The sequence below is a fragment of the Schistocerca serialis genome, chromosome 8, assembly GCF_023864345.2.
Source record: "Schistocerca serialis cubense isolate TAMUIC-IGC-003099 chromosome 8, iqSchSeri2.2, whole genome shotgun sequence".
Taxonomy (NCBI): domain Eukaryota; kingdom Metazoa; phylum Arthropoda; class Insecta; order Orthoptera; family Acrididae; genus Schistocerca; species Schistocerca serialis.
In genome coordinates, this window is record NC_064645.1 from 271941144 (window position 1) to 271960630 (window position 19487).

The 19487-nt window shown below is 42.1% G+C and overlaps 1 protein-coding gene across 1 annotated transcript in view; it reads left to right on the top strand.

Moving 5' to 3' along the window:
* LOC126417180 (ankyrin-3-like) overlaps positions 1-19286 on the top strand; it is a 112918-nt gene extending 93632 nt beyond the window's left edge. Inside the window, exon 4 of the mRNA XM_050085082.1 lies at positions 17245-19286. Coding sequence (XP_049941039.1) covers positions 17245-17725 — 481 coding nt within the window. The 3' untranslated portion in view covers positions 17726-19286. The remainder of the gene's footprint in view (positions 1-17244) is intronic.
* Positions 19287-19487: the final 201 nt, after the last annotated feature.

The following is a 19487-nucleotide window of genomic DNA, read 5'->3' on the forward strand; positions in this document are numbered from 1 at the left end:
GCTTATCGTGCTCCTCCCATTACGAGTAATTCGCATAACGAATGGAAGAAAAATGTAAGAAATTTACTCACCTAACCAACGGTGTTTCCTGTGGGTGTTTTTAGTATTTGGAAAAAGGGACCGATGACCGTAGCAGTCTGGTCCCTTTAAACCCACAAACTAACCAACCAACCAACGGTGTTTCTCATAAAGCGTCTGTTTATTGTTATTTTTTCAGTCCTCAATAACCATTTCAAGAACCATCATCTGGCCTGAATCAGTCTCTTTGGCCACTATAAGTGAACACTTAAGTCACACGTTCTCCTATACACTACCGCTCCGTAAAGCAAAGCTCTATCTATTCAGTCAGCCGTACTGATCGCAATGGGCCTCGCGCCGTAATTTCTGTCACCTGTACTTCTGCTCGGGCCTCCGCGACGAGGATTCAAGTTCTTTGCAACGGTACTGCAAGATCTTTTCTCCGCCGGCGCATGGTAACCCTTTTCCTTACAGTATCCGTGTATGGATTCGAATTGTGACCTGTCGTCGTTAACTAACACGAACTGATGAAAAATGCCCATAAGGCAGTAGTTATGCGTGACACTTCATTAACAATAATGCTATGGCCCTCTTTTTCGACGAACTTTGAAGCATAGGCATAAAAAACATCTTTAGACAGCTTACGTGTATAACAGGATGTACTGTACTATAAATAAAAAAATTACAATAGGGCCTACTGCATTGCAAACACGCTTTGAGTGTGAAATGGAACGTATCGACTATTCTTCACGGATTCCTGTGGTAAAAAGTGTTTCACGTAACGAGTATTAATTGTGAGTAACATTGAGCAACGAATCATGTTCATTGAGCGAAATGACTCTACAGATTAAAATTCACAATGCAAATGAATTATACAAAATACATACAATTGTCAGTTGTTTTTAATGTATGACTATTGAGATACAAATCATGTTTCCTGAAAATTTATCATACCTAAGAGACATTCAGAGGCAATTTTCATAATGAAGTGAAGCATTGTAATTTGAATTGAGATTTATATAGCTGCAATTTCCACTTACAGTTGTTTGCAGGTGGGGATCAAGTTAATAGTGGAAACTATCAACAGCGACTGCAAATGATCATCAGTTAGTTTAGATCTGTAATTATTTTTTGTGTAGTACACTGTGGAGAATTTTTTTCGCGGATATAAGTAGTACCAAAAGTGGCAAACGAGCTACGAATAGCTGATCAGGACTCTTATAAAATTCCAGCAATGATGAATTAAATATGGTTATTTATAAAAATCGTTATTTTGCAAATGAAACATTTTCATTTGGAGTCTGGGGTAAGACATTCTATACCGGCGTTAGAAAACTTTTGAAACTCTTGATATCGTTTGCAATTGCATCAAAATCTGAAAAACTACACAAATTTTATTCTTAAAAGTAGTCAATTTTTCTGTTGCGAAATCTACCAGTAATAGGGTCTCTGATTGCTGACTGGAAGTTTGGCATCTATTAAAACGCGTGAAACATGTTTTCTTCAACTGAGACTGAAACAAAACTTTTTTTATCGAAAGGACTTAATATGAGCATTCAAATCAGGCATTAACTAGTCTTCTACTTGTGATTTTAAATTAAAGTTGTTCAAATGTTTGTTTAAATCTGCATGAAATGAAAACTTGCGTGACCACTCACTGGTTTGTAACTCATTCAACAAAATTTAGATTGTTATACGTAGCTCAAAACGTCGTTTCACACCTTTTCCACAGCTAAGCCTGCCTACTGCTATATAATATTTCAAGTCATTTTCTTCAATCTCTTCCATAAACCAGCGGAATTGACGACGGTTGAGAGTGTGTGATCGTAAATAGTTAACAGCTGACATGACTGGTTTTAGAACTTCTGACGTATCCAATCATTTTCCTCACAAACATGGTTGATGAATGATGTAATGTATGAATGATAGTGTCTATCCCCCATCGTTTTCTACCTCCTCTGACACGAGGCTAATGACATCTTTATTTTTTCACACGTGTTTTTTGCCACCATCAACTGTGATACGTCATAAGTTTTTTCATTAAGGATTGTTTTTCTGAACAGCACTTTTTACTCCTGTAAAAATTTCTTCTCCAGTGGCGTCACCATGAATGCTATTAAGCTCTTCATACACTTCATAGTTTTTCTTGATCTGTCAAATACAAATTAACCACTTTGTAGTATCTGAAACATCTGTTGACTCATCCAGAGCCGAACAGAACCATTCTATGTGTTGATTTTTCTCAAACAATTGAGTTATTATATTTCAGCAATATCATTTACTTCATTTACTCTTTGAGCCACAGTGTTTACTGACAGATTGATATTTTTAAATACATTAGCTTTTTTGTACGCATTTGTTCAACTGCAGCAATTCATTTTCAGTAATTGGTTTTCCACGTTTTGCCACCGAGTGAACCACGCGGAAGCTAGCACGAGTTTCTGCTTCTTGTTCAGAAGTTCCTTGCTGAGATTTCAAACCACATTCGAACGACGCGTATATTACCTAGGATGTTGCGGATGTCTATGACCTGTGAACCCACTGTACTTTTAGAACTCTGATGCAGCGTAGGTGTCCAACAGAAACTCAAGCACCTTGACGAATAACGCTAGGAGACATAGAACAGGAATGGAACCCAACAGAAATTTGCCAGATGTGGTGCATACAAATAACATGGACCATGTGAGACAACAAGAGGTACAAGCAAACAACCAAAGAGAAGAAAATATCAGGAAAAACTCAAGAACACACTAAGGATCAGTATGTAATAAAGAGAAACTTTTAAACGTAAGATGACACAGTGATATTTACACCCCGAAACACAAACTTTAGTGTTAAAGGGAGGGTGTGTACTGTCCAGCATAGGCCTTGTAATTATGTAGCAGATACTAAAATCGAAATTAATACAGCTTCAGTAGAGAATATAACAGAAGACAGGGAAAGAAACAAGCGGACTGGAATGAGAAAAAATTCCGGTTTAAAAATGGAAGAACTTCACAGTATGAAAATAAGGAGTAAAGAAAACTTGTAAGAAAACCGCGACAGGTTCTCAAAAAGCGGAAAAACCTTTATGGACATGGTCAGAGGAGGAAATAAGAGTAAGATCAGAAAATAAAACGAACCTAGATAATTGTTAACAAAGGGTAGCGAAAAGTTTGTTGGTGAAGAGAAAAAAAACAAACGAAGTTTGATAGCAGACATTGTGTTGAGATAGTATAACTAAACACGTTGTTAGTAAGAGGCAAGAATAACGATGTGCAGGAGGAAATATTTTAGCAGTTGTTATTAATGTAGACAAGTAAGATATTTTAAGTAAAATGTCAGAAGCTATGGAAGACTCTACAATATGTACTATAGACGTGAATTGCAGACAATCATAGATAAAACATACGAATCATGAAAGTGTGTCATTTCGCCTCAGAATTGGATATAATATTCTCAGAAGAAGTAAAAACAAATAAATGAAACTAAATACTCAGTGATACTCAGTGTGTAATGTAGGTGGAATAGTAGATTTATTTAGAGATCGAGTAAACAGTAAAACATGTAAGCTACAAAATGTGAAAAAGGAGTATGGCACGCTTGGAAGATCTGTAATTAATGAATATTTTTGCACCCTCCAGGAGAGAAAACTGACAAAGGGGGAACCACTTCTTTAGACAATATGTAGTTAATTTGTCTGCTCCAGTCCTCTTGTTGTGGTGATTGGTAGAGAGGGAGACATACCAAAGTTAAAATTTTGTATAGAGATAAAAAATGTAATTGATGGATTGGACGTGCAAGGTACTTGCAGCTCATTATACTTACATATATGTAGGGTGGTCCATTGATCGCGACCGGGACAAATATCTTACGAAATAAGCGTCAAACGAAAAAACTACAAAGAACGAAAGCTATCTAGCTCGAAGGGGGAAACCAGATAGCGCTAGATGACGCTGCCATAGATCAAACGAATATCAAATGTTTTTTTAAAAATAGGAACCCTCTTTTTTTATTACGTATTCGTGTAGTACGTAAATAGATATGAATGTTTTAGTTGGACCACTTTTTTCGGTTTGTGATAGATGGCGCTGTAACAGTCACAAACATATGGCTCACAATTTTAGACGAACATTTGGTAACAGGTAGGTTTTTTAAATTGAAATACAACCTGTAAATACCACATTAATGCAATAAATGCTCAAAATGATGTCCGTCCACCTCAATGCATTTGGCAATACATGTAACGACGTTCCTCTCAACAGCCTTCCGTAATGTTCGCACATGCATTGACAATGCACTGACGCATGTTGTCAGGCGTTGTCGGTGGATCGCGATAGCAAATATCCTTCAACTTTCCCCACAGAAAGAAATCCGGGGACGTCAGATCCGGTGAACGTGCGGGCCATTGTATGGTGCGTCGACGACCGATCCACCTGTCATGAAATATGCTATTCAATACCGCTTCAACCGCACGCGAGCTATGTGCCGGACATCCATCATGTTGGAAGAACATCGCCATTCTGTCGTGCAGTGAAACATCTTGTAGTAACATCGGCAGAACATTACGTAGGAAATCAGCATAAATTGCACCATTTAGATGCCATCGATAAAATGGGGGCCAATTATCCTTCCTCCCATAATGCCGCACCATACATTAACCCGCCAAGTTCGCTGATGTTCCACTTGTCGCAGCCATTGTGGATTTTTCGTTGCCCAATAGTGCATATTATGCCGGTTTACGTTACCGCTGTTGGTGAATGACGCTTCGTCGCTAAATACAAAGCGTGCAAAAAATCTGTCATCGTCCAGTAATTTCTCTTCTGCCCAGTGGCAGAACTCTACATTACGCATAGAAATATGGTACGGGTGCAGTCGATGTTGATGTAGCATTCTCGACACCAACGTTTTTGAGATTCCCGAATCTCTCGCAGTTTGTCTGCTACTGATGTGCGGATTAGCCGCGACAGCAGCTGAAACACCTACTTGGGCTTCATCATTTGTTGCAGGTCGTTGTTGACGTTTCACATGTGGCTGAACACTTCCTGTTTCCTTAAATAACGTAACAATCCGGCGGACGGTCCGGACACTTGGATGACGTCGTCCAGGATACCGAGCAGCATACATAGCACACGCCCGTTGTTAATTTTGATCACAATAGCCATACATCAACACGATATCGACCTTTTCCGTAATTGGTAAACGGTCCATTTTAACACGGGTAATGTATCACGAAACAAATACCGCCCACACTGGCGGAATGTTACGTAATACCACGTACTTACACGTTTGTGATTATTACAGCGGCATCTATCACAAAGCGAAAAAAGTGGTCCAACTAAAACATTCATATTTCTTTACGTACCACCCGAATATGTAGTAAAAAATGGGGGTTCCTATTTCAAAAAAAACGCTGTTGGTATCCGTTTGACCTATGGCAGCGCCATATAGCGGGGCAACCATAGCGCCATCTGGTTTCCCTCATCGAGCTAGACAACTTTCGATCTTTGTAGTTTTTTCGTTTGACGCTTATTTCGTGAGATATTTGGCCCGGTCACCATTAACGGACCACCCTCTATACACACACACACACACACACACACACACACACGCACACACACACACACACAGATATATATATATACACTCCTGGAAATTGAAATAAGAACACCGTGAGTTCATTGTCCCAGGAAGGGGAAACTTTATTGACACATTCCTGGGGTCAGATACATCACATGATCACACTGACAGAACCACAGGCACATAGACACAGGCAACAGAGCATGCACAATGTCGGCACTAGTACAGTTTATATCCACCTTTCGCAGCAATGCAGGCTGCTATTCTCCCATGGAGACGATCGTAGAGATGCTGGATGTAGTCCTGTGGAACGGCTTGCCATGCCATTTCCACCTGGCGCCTCAGTTGGACCAGCGTTCGTGCTGGACGTGCAGACCGCGTGAGACGACGCTTCATCCAGTCCCAAACATGCTCAATGGGGGACAGATCCGGAGATCTTGCTGGCCAGGGTAGTTGACTTACACCTTCTAGAGCACGTTGGGTGGCACGGGACACATGCGGACGTGCATTGTCCTGTTGGAACAGCAAGTTCCCTTGCCGGTCTAGGAATGGTAGAACGATGGGTTCGATGACGGTTTGGATGTACCGTGCACTATTCAGTGTCCCCTCGACGATCACCAGTGGTGTACGGCCAGTGTAGGAGATCGCTCCCCACACCATGATGCCGGGTGTTGGCCCTGTGTGCCTCGGTCGTATGCAGTCCTGATTGTGGCGCTCACCTGCACGGCGCCAAACACGCATACGACCATCATTGGCACCAAGGCAGAAGCGACTCTCATCGCTGAAGACGACACGTCTCCATTCGTCCCTCCATTCACGCCTGTCGCGACACCACTGGAGGCGGGCTGCACGATGTTGGGGCGTGAGCGGAAGACGGCCTAACGGTGTGCGGGACCGTAACCCAGCTTCATGGAGACGGTTGCGAATGGTCCTCGCCGATACCCCAGGAGCAACAGTGTCCCTAATTTGCTGGGAAGTGGCGGTGCGGTCCCCTACGGCACTGCGTAGGATCCTACGGTCTTGGCGTGCATCCGTGCGTCGCTGCGGTCCGGTCCCAGGTCGACGGGAACGTGCACCTTCCGCCGACCACTGGCGACAACATCGATGTACTGTGGAGACCTCACGCCCCACGAGTTGAGAAATTCGGCGGTACGTCCACCCGGCCTCCCGCATGCCCACTATACGCCCTCGCTCAAAGTCCGTCAACTGCACATACGGTTCACGTCCACGCTGTCGCGGCATGCTACCAGTGTTAAAGACTGCGATGGAGCTCCGTATGCCACGGCAAACTGGCTGACACTGACGGCGGCGGTGCACAAATGCTGCGCAGCTAGCGCCATTCGACGGCCAACACCGCGGTTCCTGGTGTGTCCGCTGTGCCGTGCGTGTGATCATTGCTTGTACAGCCCTCTCGCAGTGTCCGGAGCAAGTATGGTGGGTCTGACACACTGGTGTCAATGTGTTCTTTTTTCCATTTCCAGGAGTATATATATATATATATATATATATATATATATATATATATATATATATATATATATATATATATATATAAGAGTCAGACAAATTATCTGGTGTTTCGGCAGATGTCTGCAGTTTAGTTTTTGCGCTGTGTAACTGAGATAAGACCACGCAAACATGGCTCATCGCTCCATTCATGGCCGCACATGTCGACGGAAACAATCAGTGTGTTTCCTGTCACAAATAAAATTATTTTTAAATCGGAATTACATATGCCGATTCGGTAGAATGGACCCTAATAGACCTACTGCAATATCTGTTTTATCGGTACCTGTGAGCAGGGACAGTAAAGCGCGAAGAGTGACGAGTACTCCAGCAGCAACCGAGGAGCGCCGCTGCACGGCAGCAGCAGCCAGCTGCAGTACCGGTTGTGCTTCGTGTTTTACTGTCCCTGTTCTTAAGTATCGATAAAAAGAGTGTCGCACAAAACCAGTCTGTGAGAGCTGTGTCGAATGGGCACGTAAAATTCTGCATTTAAAATCATTTCCTGTCGACACTGGGGGTAACACGAAAAAAGTGGTGAACAGTATTTGTATTGGATAACTCTAATTTCATAATGCAAAAGGACTGCAGAATCACTAGGGGAAATCTCCCTGACAACACTTCGGATGAACTAGATTCTATACAGATCTCTGGCTCATCTAAACTGAATCGTCCTCCTCTACAAAAAATGTGAACAGATTATGTAGCTTTTTGAGGATTAATCGAGACCGATATGAGCATGAAATTGTTACAGTGAAGAGTAAACTTCGGCTTCCCGCACTATACAAGAAAATAAAAGGACAAAGCGTTCACCAATGGGACAGTTAACGGGTGAATGCAGCGAAGGACGCAGGAAGCAATTATCCAACACATTTTTAGGCGGTTTACCACATTTTCCATAGATGGCTAGAACAGTTGCACGCTGTCATTACAGGCATAATAACCGCGAAAGCTGACAGCGGAGTACTCTCTTTAATTAAACAAGAATGCTGAGTGATAATGAGTGCCTTTGCAATTTTATGAGAAGCTATGGTCATTAACTAACACCTACGTCACGTGTTTGTCTCATGAACTTTTAGCCAAACTGATGTGTCTTAGACACTCTACTAAGGGGCTGATGGGAGTCAAGCATAAATAACTAAAGAAACCTGCCAATCGATTACATAACTCAGAGAGGTTATAAAATTTTAGCAGGCCGACTTACAGCACCATTATCAATAAAATGGGGATTCGACAGGAATGCTTGCAGGCAGCAACAATATATGCAACTGACGTGGAACCACTCATTGAAATGCTTCAAGGACCCAAGGTTATTAACAGCAAGATGATGCTTCTGGAATATGCAGTAAGCCTGGTGATAAACAAGGTGGTTGAGTTGGAGGGAGTCAAACAAAGATTAACAACATATGTCCAAATGACAGGAGTGAAAAGGAGGTGTAGGAGTTCCTAACTCTCAGAACTAGATGTGTCTACTAACAACCTAACATAACTTGTATTCACATAACTGAAGAGAGATGTAACTGGGATATATATCGTACCTGGCGCGAAATGCATAGTTTAACTAAGAACATCTACTTAATGAAATTTGTGCACCAATAAAGGAGTATGGCATGAAAACTACGGTATACTCCAAAATATATCATCAAAATAAATTATTTATAAGCAGTTCTTCTAATACCTACCACATTTGTTAAAAGAAGAGACAGTCAAAGGTATGTTAGACTATAGAGAGTGCCAACATCCTCAACACTATCTTCTCAGCCTGAACACTGCAGCACGCTCATGTACTACTGGGTGGAACTCAATCAATATCACTGAACATCAGAAGAAGCAAGGAAACAATTCAAAACAAACACTACCGTATATTCAAATATCTTATGACACCATGGCCCCTGAGAAAGATATCCCAATGAACAGAGGACAGATAAATCCACAACTAGGTTTATTCATCAGCAACACATGGAAGCCAGTTACTTCCACGAAAAAATTAATATTTCCTTACAGACTGCATTAATCAAAGTCAGCAGGCACGAGATACTCCCCTGCCAGAGGAAAGCTATACAGGATTCTATTAAGCGCAGGTTCACAATGCATGTAACGCCATGTAGTCTACAGAATGCCATATGAAACTGGATGACAATGAAAATAACATCAATCAGCATAGTAAACGACAGGCACATTGAACTGCAGCACACCTTTCCACCAAACTGGACTGATCACCATTAAAGTAGGCACGTCATGCTGACATAGTTGCAAGAACAACTTGCACTTGACACTACAAACAACAGAGACCCAACCCTTCGTACCTGGAGGTAATTACCGAATTAAAGCAAATCGCGAACACCATATTGAGACGAACAAAGAAGAAAAAAACTTAGTGTTAAGGGCTTACCGAAATCTGCAAGGTGAACAGCACTGATATGGAAAATACCTTACACAGAAATACGAAAAGTAGAGTATATAAGTTACTTTAAATCCATTATTAGGTATGGTTTACTTTTTTTCGGTAATTTGGCGAACATAGTGCAAAAACTAAAAATACAGAAAGAACTGTTTGAAATATATGTCACTGTAAATCATTAACAACCATGTCATAAGTTATTTATATTATTTACATTGACATTGCCATCCCTATATATTTATGAGATTATTGTCTTTTTGTGCGCCACATGAATTATTCGAAGGAAAATATTTTGGTCATTTGCACGACGAAAGAAACAACGCAAATTTTACACTTCCCACCCACCGTTTCAAGCTGTACACTTAAGAACCTCAATAAATTTATAATAAATTACAAGGGAACAAATTAATACTGGTGAATGTAGGTTCACTTAACAGGAAGTTACGGGGCTGACAGTGATTACTCGGACGTACGTATGAATTCCTGCAGGACAAACTGGAAATTTGAGCTGGGTGCAATGTGTTCCATATCTCAAGCATATCATTTTAGTTGGTTGGTTGGCTGGTTGATTTGAGGGAGGGGACCAAACAGTGAGGTCATCCGTCCCATAAGATTAGCGAAAGATGTGGAAGAAAGTCGGTTGTGCCCTTTCAGAGGAACCACCCCAACATTTGCCTGAAGCGCTTAAGGGAAATCACGTAAAAGTTAAATCAGGATGGCCGGACGCAGATTTGAACCATCGCCCTCGTGAATATGAGTTCAATGTGCTGACAACTGTACATTATTTTAGTGTTATACACACATCAAAAAAGTTTTAGATCACACCGATTCCCAGAACTCGTGAAGATAGACGTTGACTGCTGATATTGTATCACAGACACAGTCCCTTTGACTATTCAGTGATGTCACTAAACCCGCCCAAAGATGTAAACAATCATGCACGAGCAGCGCCTGGTAGACGGAGGGGGTCCGACAGTTCCAGTCATTCCACCACGAAGGAGGTACACGGCTAATGTTGTCTGTGGTTCAACCATGCTTAGACGGTCAATACCGCGATTTGATCGCGTCTGCATTGTTACTTGTGTCAGGAAGGGCTCTCAGCAAGGGAAGTATCCAGGCGTCTCGGAGTGAACCAAAGTGATGATGTTCGGAGATGGAGGAGATACGGAGAGACAGGATCTGTCGATGACACGTCTCGCTCAGGCCGCTCAAGGGCTACTACTGCAGTGGATGACCGCTACCTACGGATTATGGCTCGGAAGAACTGTGACATCAAGCCACCATGTTGAATAATGCTTTTCGTGCAGCCACAGGACGTCGTGTTACGACTCAAACTGTGCACAATATGCTGCATGATGCGCAACTTCATTCCCGACGTCCATGGCGAGGTCCACCTTTGTAACCACGACACCATGCAGCGCGGTACAGATGGGCCCAACAACATGCCGAATGGACCGCTCAGGATTGGCATCACGTTCTCTTCACTGGTGAGTGTCGCATATGCCTTCAGCCGGACAATCGTTGGAGACGTTTTTGGATGGCAACCCGGTCAGGCTGAACGCCTTATACGCATTGTCCAGCGAGGTGGAGATTCCCTGCTGTTTTGGGGTGGCATTATGTGGGTCCTACGTACGCCGCTGGTGGTCATGGAAGGCACCGTAATGGCTGTACGATAAGTGAATGCCATCCTCCGACTGATAGTGCAACCATATCGGCAGCACATTGGCGAGGCATTCGTCTTCATGTACGACAATTCGCACCCCCATCGTGCACATCTTGTGAATGACTTCCTTCAGGATAACGACATCGCTCGACTAGAGTGGCCATCATGTTCTGCAGACATGAACCCTATCGAACATCCCTGGGATTGATTTAAAAGGGCTGTTTATGGACGACGTGACCCAGCAACCGCTCAGAAGGATCAACTCCGAATCGCCGTTGAGGAGTGGGACAATCTGGACCAACAGTGCCTTGATGAACTTGTGGATGGTGTGCCACGACGAATACAGGCATGCATCAATGCAAGAGGACGTGCTACTGGGTATTCGAGGTACCGGTGTGTACAGAAATCTGGTCCAGCAGTTCTGAAGGTCTCGCTGTATGGTGGTACAACATGTAATGTGTGGTTTTCATGAGCAATAAAAATGGTGGAACTGATGTTTATTTTGATCTCTATTCCAATTTTCTGTACAGGTGCCGGAGTTCTAGGAACCTAGGTGATGAAAAACATTTTTTGATGTGTGTATTGTTATTTATTAGAGTAAAAAATGCTTTTAAGGTACTGTAGATTTTTGACGTGTCTCCCGTACACAAACCAAATGGATTGCAAATATATGTAACTCAGCCTTACAGTACATGTAGGACTGGAGCAGGTGGTTTTTTGCAATGGAAGTGATCATGGGACAACCAGCTCCTAATTACTACTGATCTAAGAAAATGCACAATAATAATGAGAGCGTGTGATAGGCTAAATGGCATACAACATTAGTGATTCAAATAAGATTACTGCTGATTACTATTACAACAGCACCAGTGGTAGACACCATGTACACGAACCACCTTGGTTGCTCCATACCAGAGTGGTTGATCCCGTATTTCAGGACTTGACCCTCATTTGCACATCTGACTTTCACCTCTACCAGAGCTCTAAGCTTTAAAAGGATGTAGCACCATTGATAGTATTCCATGTTAAACTGTGAGTCCAAGTGAACTGTCGCATATACCAGGGGCTTGCAAATGTGCACTAATTCTACCATGTGCACACCTAGAAAAACAATATCGGGATGAAAATGATTTTCAGACTGTTGGCCACTGTACAGTCATTCGAAATTATAATTTTCTATCTCACTATTCAATAGGAAAAATCATGAAGCTGCGCGTATAATTGTCACAAGAGTAACAACTATTTTTAATTCACAAACTGTATGAGATCTTAGTAATTTTGTTTGTTTGTACAGAATCATTTTCAGTACAAATCAGAGTCAAGTGCATAAAATATTTGTAGAAAATGTAGCTGGACACTGGATTTATCAACTGTAATATCTCCCTCGGCAAAATAAGAAATGACTTTGTTCTTAAGGGGGGAAACCACATTAGGAGGCTGTTTGACACTTTTTTTGGGATTTTTTTTTGGTTACGAAGAATTAATTAGAATTTAATCAAATTTTGACATCGTTTCATTCGTATTTCGAACAGTTTTTGTAAACTTCTTGAATAATTTCAGCCGAAAATAACAAAATTACGCTGTGATGTTCGCTGAAGGTTGTGAGTATAGTTCTCCAATTGCTTGCTATCCCAATTTTCATCTGAAATCAAAAAGTATTGATTTTACATTAATAACTTATTATCTAAGAATATGAACCTCAGTGCAGGTGAAAATAATGAAAATTAATAAAATCGGTATCATCTCGCAAGTTAATTCATATAATTTGTAATTTTTTAAGAAATTATACTATTAGTTTTCATAATGATCGGTTCTACATTTTTTGAATTAGACTGCATGCAAATGTGAAAAGTCATTTCGAGATAAACGCGTTTGAAAAATAAATTCTCGGAAATTAGAAATTCTAGGAAGTTAACAATTATGTAAACTGCTTACTGATTAATCTGCGATTCCAGCACTAAATAGTAATCCTTCTTCTTCCTCATAGGCTTCGTTTTGCGCTTGCAGCAGTGCTTTCCGAGTTTCTTTCGATTCCAATGAACTACGTCGATTCTGCCGGCTCACGTGCTGGTTATCCATTTATTCGGCATAATTGAAGCTTTGCGTGCCAACTACAATTGCTGCCTCGTTTATGACAATCAGAAGGGACTAATTTCCTTCATTCAATAAGCCCGCTGCTAAATACGATGCCAATTCAACGACTTTTATTCCGGAGTGCAAGTGATTTGGAGTTAATCGCCAAATAGTGGAATTAAAACTTCCATTAGTATTTTGTGTGTGGGCACCTAACGATCTCTCCAGTAATTCATCCTTTGATAAATCTTCATATATTGGAATAATGTGCACTCTGTTCTATGCTCATAAAATCTAAAAGAATGCAAATTTCGCTTTGAAATTTCGACAGCGTGTTCTTGAATAGTTAAGCCAAAGATGTATGTAATAAAAAAATCGGATTTTTGGAACCTGTATAATGTGGTTTCCCCCCTTAACTGCCTTTCGACTATAAAGCATTTGCTCCACTTTAGGCAACACAACATTGAACTTGCAGTTTGAGGTGTGAGAATGAAGGTATTGCCTACTAGGACCGTAGTAATGCTGTCATGTACCAGTGACGACGTGTTGTTCCTTAGTACATGTGTAAGCAGTTGGAGGTATACAATGCGTCCAGGAATCGAAAATTTACTTTCGAATGATATTCTAGACAAGTGCCTGAAAATCCAATTTATATCACAGTCTACGAGTTTTCCTCTGGCCTTGAGACACATGGCCATCACAAGAACTTAGCTAAAAAGGATGTCTCTCTCTCTGTGTGTGTGTGTGTGTGTGTGTGTGTGTGTGTGGTGGTGGGGGAGGGGGGAGAGACGTGTGCTCATTATCACGCAGATACATTGATCGGTGAAGTCTACATCCGCCAACAAGTGCTTCATGTATAGGGGACAGGAGGAAAATTAGGTCATAGTTACATCAGAAATATTTGGACCAAATAACTTCTTTGAAAACACTAATTTTCTATGTTCAAAAAGAGTGTTTCATGAAATTTACGAATGACTAGACCGAAAGTTTTTGCTGCCACTTTAGAAAAATGTCATCAACAACAAAATGATCTCTAAAATCAGATTGTTTGATAATGCGTCGGCCTATGTGGCCGAGAGGTTCTAGGCGCTTCAGTCTGGAACCGCGCGACCGCTACAGTCGCAGGTTCAAATCCTGACTCGGGCATGGATGTGTGTGATGTCCTTAGGTTAGTTAGGTTTAAGTAGTTCTAAGTTCTAGGGGACTGATGGCCTCAGATGTTAAGTCCCATAGTGCTTAGAGCCATTTGAACCATTTCATAATGCGAAAAATATGTGTCATGGAGTGGACTATTGCCAGACTTATTGCTTAGAGTAAACAACGTGCAAATTTCCACGAAAATCAAGCAGACATTTGGTGCAGTGTTTGAGGGGAGCAGCCGTAAATGGGACGTACTGGTCTTATACTAAGCTGACGAGTTCGACTGTTTCGACTGACAAACTACATTGTCGTTAACCACACTGGCTATACTAGACTTATTTACGTGACTTCTCTTGTCTTCTGGACCATTAATATTAATGACAAGAGCTAACAGTTGAATGGAGAGTGCTGCCCATAATATCACAGGTGTGGCTGTTTGGACAAAGATGTTGTGCCCATAATATTATGGACATGGCGTTCTTTCTACCATAGGAGACAACATAACATTATGGAGATGGAGATGGACATGGACATATCTCAAGACATGATTTGATTTGCGTGTTACATTAGCAAGTGTCAGAAGGGATAGCTGCACACAGATGACTAGTATAATCACTGTTGTGAATTCCTGTCAGTGGAGGGCAATGAGAACTTAACAGTAATATCCTGAGCTCAAAGTAAGTCACTGTGATAAATGGACTATGAAATATGTGACAAGGTGTGGTGTGCGTACTGTAAGACCTTCGGTACACACACCATCAGATTATTTGACTTGTTGCTCTAACGAAGTAGGCGAGTGTCAGCAATATGTCTCGTGGTCTTATCGTGGCGTGTTTATCTTCTGCTGTTAGGTCAGACGATAGAAATGCCACTTGCACGCTTAGAGTAGCAGATTGACGGTGACCAACTTTAAACAGAACTTGATTAATTTTCACACACATTTATTACAATAATAAAAAGCATAGATAGTACGTAACTTGATTCTGGATGCTGTTTACAATTGACAATCTGAAGTTCCTTTGGTCTTGGTACGTTAATCATATTCTCACATATCTCTGATACTTGACAAAGTGTCTATACATTTCTCTTCATGGCTATGTACGGGAATATGATAATCTTATTAGGCGCAGACTGAAACTTGACTACAGACTAATGCAGACTGGTACAGACTAATGCAGACTGACTAATCGGAGTTTTTTTTTTTCATTATTGTTATTTTCAAACCCGTACAAACAGGCAGGCTGTCAGCAGCATGTTACGCCGCTCTTCAGCCATAGAATAGATCAATAAACAACAGAAAGAATACACATAAGTGACGTAGCGGTGGGTGATAAAATAGTAGACACATAAAGACAAACACGGAGCCGTTCACACTCGACGATAAACCACGCTACAAACTGTTGACACGACGCAAGAACACTGAAGATGGCGATGGCACAGGTGAACGATGGAGTGCGATGGTGAACACTGAACACTAAACACGACGGCACACACGAGACACTGATGGCAATGATCTCCGGCGCGCGAATGTCCACGTAGCGTGTGCGAGTCCGGGGACCTGCCAAGAGGGGAAGTAGGGTGAGGTGGGCGAGAAGGGAGAACAAGGATGCCAGTGGCTGAGGAGATGGGGGAGGAGGAGAGGAACAGGGGAAGGGAAGCCTGGGGGAGGAGTGGGGAGAAATGGAGGAGGGAGGGAGAGAAGGGAGGGAGGGTGCCCAAAGGAGCAAACACAGGAAGAGGGAGGGAGGATCAAAGTTGGTAGGAGGGGTAGAGGGTGGGGAGGAGGCCAACATCAGGGAGAGGGAGCTGACAGAAGCCACCTTGGGAGAGGGTAAGGAGGGTGGAGAGATGGAGAGACCGGGTGGACGTGGGAATACAGGTGCGGCAGTGGGCGGGGGCGGGAGGGGATGGGCGAGACAAGCGGGTGAGGAGGATCGAGTTTGCGGGAGGTGTACAGGATCCGTATCCTTTCAAGGAAAAGGAGAAGGTGGGGGAATGGAATGAGATCGTACAGGATCTGCATGGGGGAGGGGAGACGGATGCGATAGGCGAGGCGGAGAGCATGGCGTTCAAGGATTTGAAGGGATATATAAAAGGTAGGGGGGGCGGAGATCCAGGCTGGATGGGCGTAACAAAGGATAGGGTGGATGAGGGATTTATAGGTGTGGAGTATGATGGAGGGGTCCAGACCCCACGTACGGCCGGAAAAGAGCTTGAGGAGACAGAGTCGGGAGCGTGCCTTGGCTTGGATTGTCCGGAGAAGGGGGGTCCAGGAGAGGCGACGGTAGAGGGTGACGCCAAGGTACTTAAGGGTGGGAGTGAGGGCGATAGGACGGCCATAGATGGTGGTTTTGCCTACAATGATCGCCTGACTAATCGGAGGTCTGTACACTCGTTATAATTCCTCGAGCGTTCAGGTATCACTGCGCGAGTGTGATCCGCGAGGAGAAAAGGTTCTACATTAGCGGCAATCTCATTGGCTGGGTGACATATTAATACGCGGATCGGCGGAAGCAGAATTTGGTCCGTCTTTATGGCAGCGCCATCTAGTAGAGCGGATACGGACGAGCGCTGCGCCTGTGCTGTTGTGCTTAGCGGGGCGCGCTCTAGTGGGTAAGTTGTGTACGCGCTGACGACGCGGAACTATGTACACAACACAAGGGAATTTTTGATGAAAGCTGTATGAAGACTTTGATGATAGGATACTACTATACATCTGTACCTTATACGCTGACTTTTGGATTATTCTTTATCATAGAAAAGAGATTTCTAGATTGTCACTGGGCAGATGAATATTCAGAATGGCTCACAGTTTAGCTCGTATGATAGTTTTCTTCATTTTGTGTGTACGTTTATCACAAAATGTAATAATCTTTGTTTTTTACAGGAGCCTTTCGGAAGAGGAGAGAGCCAGAAGGTTGAGAGAGGCTGCTACTGATGGGGCAGTGGAGAAGCTGCGGGCACTCCTCGCAGCAGGGGTGGATGTTGGGGCTGGCGATGATGAGATGCTGACTTCACTGCACTGTGCAGCAAGGGAGGGGCATGTGCAGGCGGTGAGATGTCTGCTGGATGGTGGCGCCCAGGTAGACACCAGGAGCAACTTGCAGAACACGCCTTTACACCTGGCTGCATGGAAAGGCCGTGTGGCTGTGGTGGGGGTCCTGCTGACCTCTTCCGCTGACCCGAATGCCAGGAACACATTTGGGAAGACTCCGCTGCACAGGGCGGCACTCCACGGTCGTGCAGAGGCGGCTGCTGCACTGTTGGACGCAGGAGCTGACAGGAGTGCCAGGGATAGCGATGGGAAAAGCCCCCTGGAACTGGCCAGGCAGAACAATCACCAGGAGCTGATAGAGATGCTGACGTAACATTTACAGTCCTGAGAACATACGTTGGGAAAAGGAATAATATTCACTGCATAGCTTTCCGTTATTTATAAACAAAAACTGCAAAAAATTAATTATATCATTCACTTGTAACCATCATTGTGTAGTAGATATAACTCTTCAGCGACACTTCAACAAGCATGACAATGAAAGTACTTTGCAAGTAATCTTTCTTTCGAGTAAATGGTCTGAAGAAACATTTCTCAAGCAATCTCTACAAAACTGAACAACATTTGGGAAACATTTGCTTTGATACTTTGAAACTTGAGATAGCCAGGGGTTCTTCTAGCCCATAAAATGTTCAAAAAATTACAGAATTGTAGTCAGATAAAGTTCTTGAGAACCGCCAATACTTCGATAGTGATCACCTAACCATTTTAAAGTCACAAATTGCGAAATATCGGCGATTGTTGAAGATGTGACACTGTTGCACGCTCATAAGTTGAGTGAACTAATCCTCTGCATTATTTGATTACTGAAAAGTCATGTGCTATCTTAAACTAGTGTGAATTTCACTATACCCAGATCACTGCCGTATAACCAGTGTGGTTATAATACAACTTCAGTCCCAATCTCATGCTGAATCTACTTCTCTGACTGCAGTACGGATTGTGTAATAGTTTGTGTCTTTAACTCCATTATACCATTAGTCCATTATATGTTGTGAAGATCTGTCATCTGCAACCACATTTGAGGCGCACAGTTCCAAAATCCTCCTTATCCATTTTTGCAAATTTTTCAGGAAACGAAAAAAACGTTTCTTGCTCGCCGTCAGTAAAGCAAATGTGTTTATTCATGTTTATTATATCGAGGTACTTACATATATTGTTATACCTGAGTGCTGGATATAATTCGTGACATGTAAGGAAGATATTTACAAATTATGATTGGATAAGGCTTGTTTTGGAACTCAACATTGGATAAGGAGTTTGGAACTGTCATCATGGATAAGGGCGGGTTTTGCAAATGTAGCTAAAACTTAATAATGGTCATTTTCGTCATTAATTGGAATTATTATCGACGTTCTTTTCGTCACATAAATATTGACATTTTTATCGGTTGTAAACGGTAGTTTAAGTATTTTATGAATATAATTAGGGTAAAAAGTATAGTTAATGTCCTTGAAACAACTGATATGCAGCCATAATTTAAGAGTAGCATATTTATTTAATGTCTATGAAAATAAAAAAAAGGATCGAAAGAGACTCGTATGTACGGCCGAGGAGGAAGGACATATTTTGTGGTACTCACACTGTTTTGTTTCGTGGTACGGAAGGCAGCCATTGAGCAGCTACACATATTTTATATAAGTTATTCGTATTGATTGCTAAAATAAAATTGTTATTATTATCACAAAATGAATTTCTTTGTAATAGTTGTCACCTCAAATGCTCGCAGTGGCTAATTATTTTGAATAAGCATTTTTTCAGTAATTTGCGATGTGAGACGCTCATCTTCCGATGCAGCCTGTGGTCGGCCATTACGCGCCGAAGTATTAATTTATTTTTCAAAGTGTTAACAGTAACTGTAAATATGAGAGATTTCGTTATAAGAATCTTTTTGAATTGCAAAAGATAATTAATTTACGTTAAAGTTCATGTTTTTTAAATTATACAGATTCCATGAGTTCAGTAAGTTTTATCTTGGGCGCTCCACCGCAACAATGGAAATTCTGTCAATCTTTGCTTTGCAATCAATAAATAGAAATTAACAAAATTACATGAATTCAGTTAACGGCAACTAT